Source organism: Zerene cesonia, chromosome 24 (assembly GCF_012273895.1).
Source record: "Zerene cesonia ecotype Mississippi chromosome 24, Zerene_cesonia_1.1, whole genome shotgun sequence".
NCBI classification, from domain to species: Eukaryota; Metazoa; Arthropoda; class Insecta; order Lepidoptera; family Pieridae; genus Zerene; species Zerene cesonia.
The window spans coordinates 4425179-4426561 of record NC_052125.1 but is presented as its reverse complement, the minus strand read 5'-3'; the positions used below and the strand labels follow the sequence as shown (position 1 = coordinate 4426561).

The 1383-nt window shown below is 43.7% G+C and overlaps 1 protein-coding gene across 1 annotated transcript in view; it reads left to right on the top strand.

Annotated features, from left to right (window-relative positions):
- The window catches only part of LOC119836379, a 31019-nt gene that overhangs the window by 15092 nt on the left and 14544 nt on the right, over nt 1-1383 (top strand). The window contains exon 3 of the mRNA XM_038361683.1: nt 454-1380. Coding sequence (XP_038217611.1) covers nt 454-1380 — 927 coding nt within the window. The remainder of the gene's footprint in view (nt 1-453; nt 1381-1383) is intronic.

Here is a 1383-nt window from a genome sequence, read left to right as displayed (position 1 = left end):
CTAGTTCTAATTGGGTTTAGTTCTCTTTATTTTTCACTGTTGCACTGACCGTAACACTGAGATAACACTAACACTAAAACTTTGACTACTAAGAAACCTTTTAAGCCACTTTTCAAGCACTTATAACAATTTTGCTGATTTTTTACGATAATTGAATAACGGAATTAAACATCACAGCTTAGCTGTCAGCTGTCAACAACCTGATGATAGATGACCTGATGGGATCTCTATGAAACTTGGTTCAAAGACTATAGTCTGGATTAGCACATAGGCCTGTTACTGGGATTACACGAGTGACGCCGCGTGTTCCAGCTAGCATTTCTTTATTACGATATAATACAATAATTGAGTACTTCGTCATACTCATTTATGTTAATGTAATGAATTTGAGAAAAAACGGTTGTATCAAAGAACAATTAAAATTTACAATAACGATCGTGTTTTTGTTTGCAGGTTACGAAGAAATCTACACTATATCCCAATTGTCACCGAAATCAGCATCAGACGAGAGATCGCATCAAGATGTCGTCCGAACGCAAGTAGAGAATATTGCATTTAGAATAGAACCTAGCGCTAAGTACGACGACCAATTGGACTTCACACCGGAAAACATCATCGACGATGTAGAAAGTGAGAATCATATCATTCTAGAAAGATCCATAGAACCTAGTAGAGGATCGAGATCAATTAATGTTGAAGAGATACCATCGACGAACAACAACGAAATCGACAATGAAATACAATCGCACAACAAGCGGAAATACTACGAGATATTACCAACGAAAACCATTGATTATTACAAGGACGATGGAGCCATCCTTCTGTCGTCCGGCTTCGGCGATAAGTTAGACTTCAAGTTTCCGGGGGAAGGGAAGCGGGCTCCGAAGGGGCGTGCACTAGCACCGTCGGAGCCCAAAATACGGGCCAGTGCAGTGCAACCTATATTCGCGACAGCCACCCTTAAAGAGCAGGGCAGGCAGAATACGGAAATACAAAACATAATAACCGGTATAGTCAAGCTTCTGAACGGTAACGTCAACGTTCAAGCGAACTCCCAGCTGTTGAATGGAAGGCCTCGCCCGATGGCGTCCAGGATTAACAACCGTGGACCACCTCGCATATCTGATGTGCCTCCCATGCCAGATTACGATAAACCCATCACGCCACCCACACATTCGTTCCTTCCAACCAAAACACCACCTCCCTATCCTTTCGATCGACCTCATGGTGTCAATTTACCAGATCAAATTGGTCCACCCATGAATCGACCTTTCCACCGACCGATACCACCTTGGCAGAGGCGACCACGGCCTCCGAATAGACGTCCGAACCCTGCACTTCCAATATACAAGCCCACTCTCCCCCCACTCCCCGATATACCAG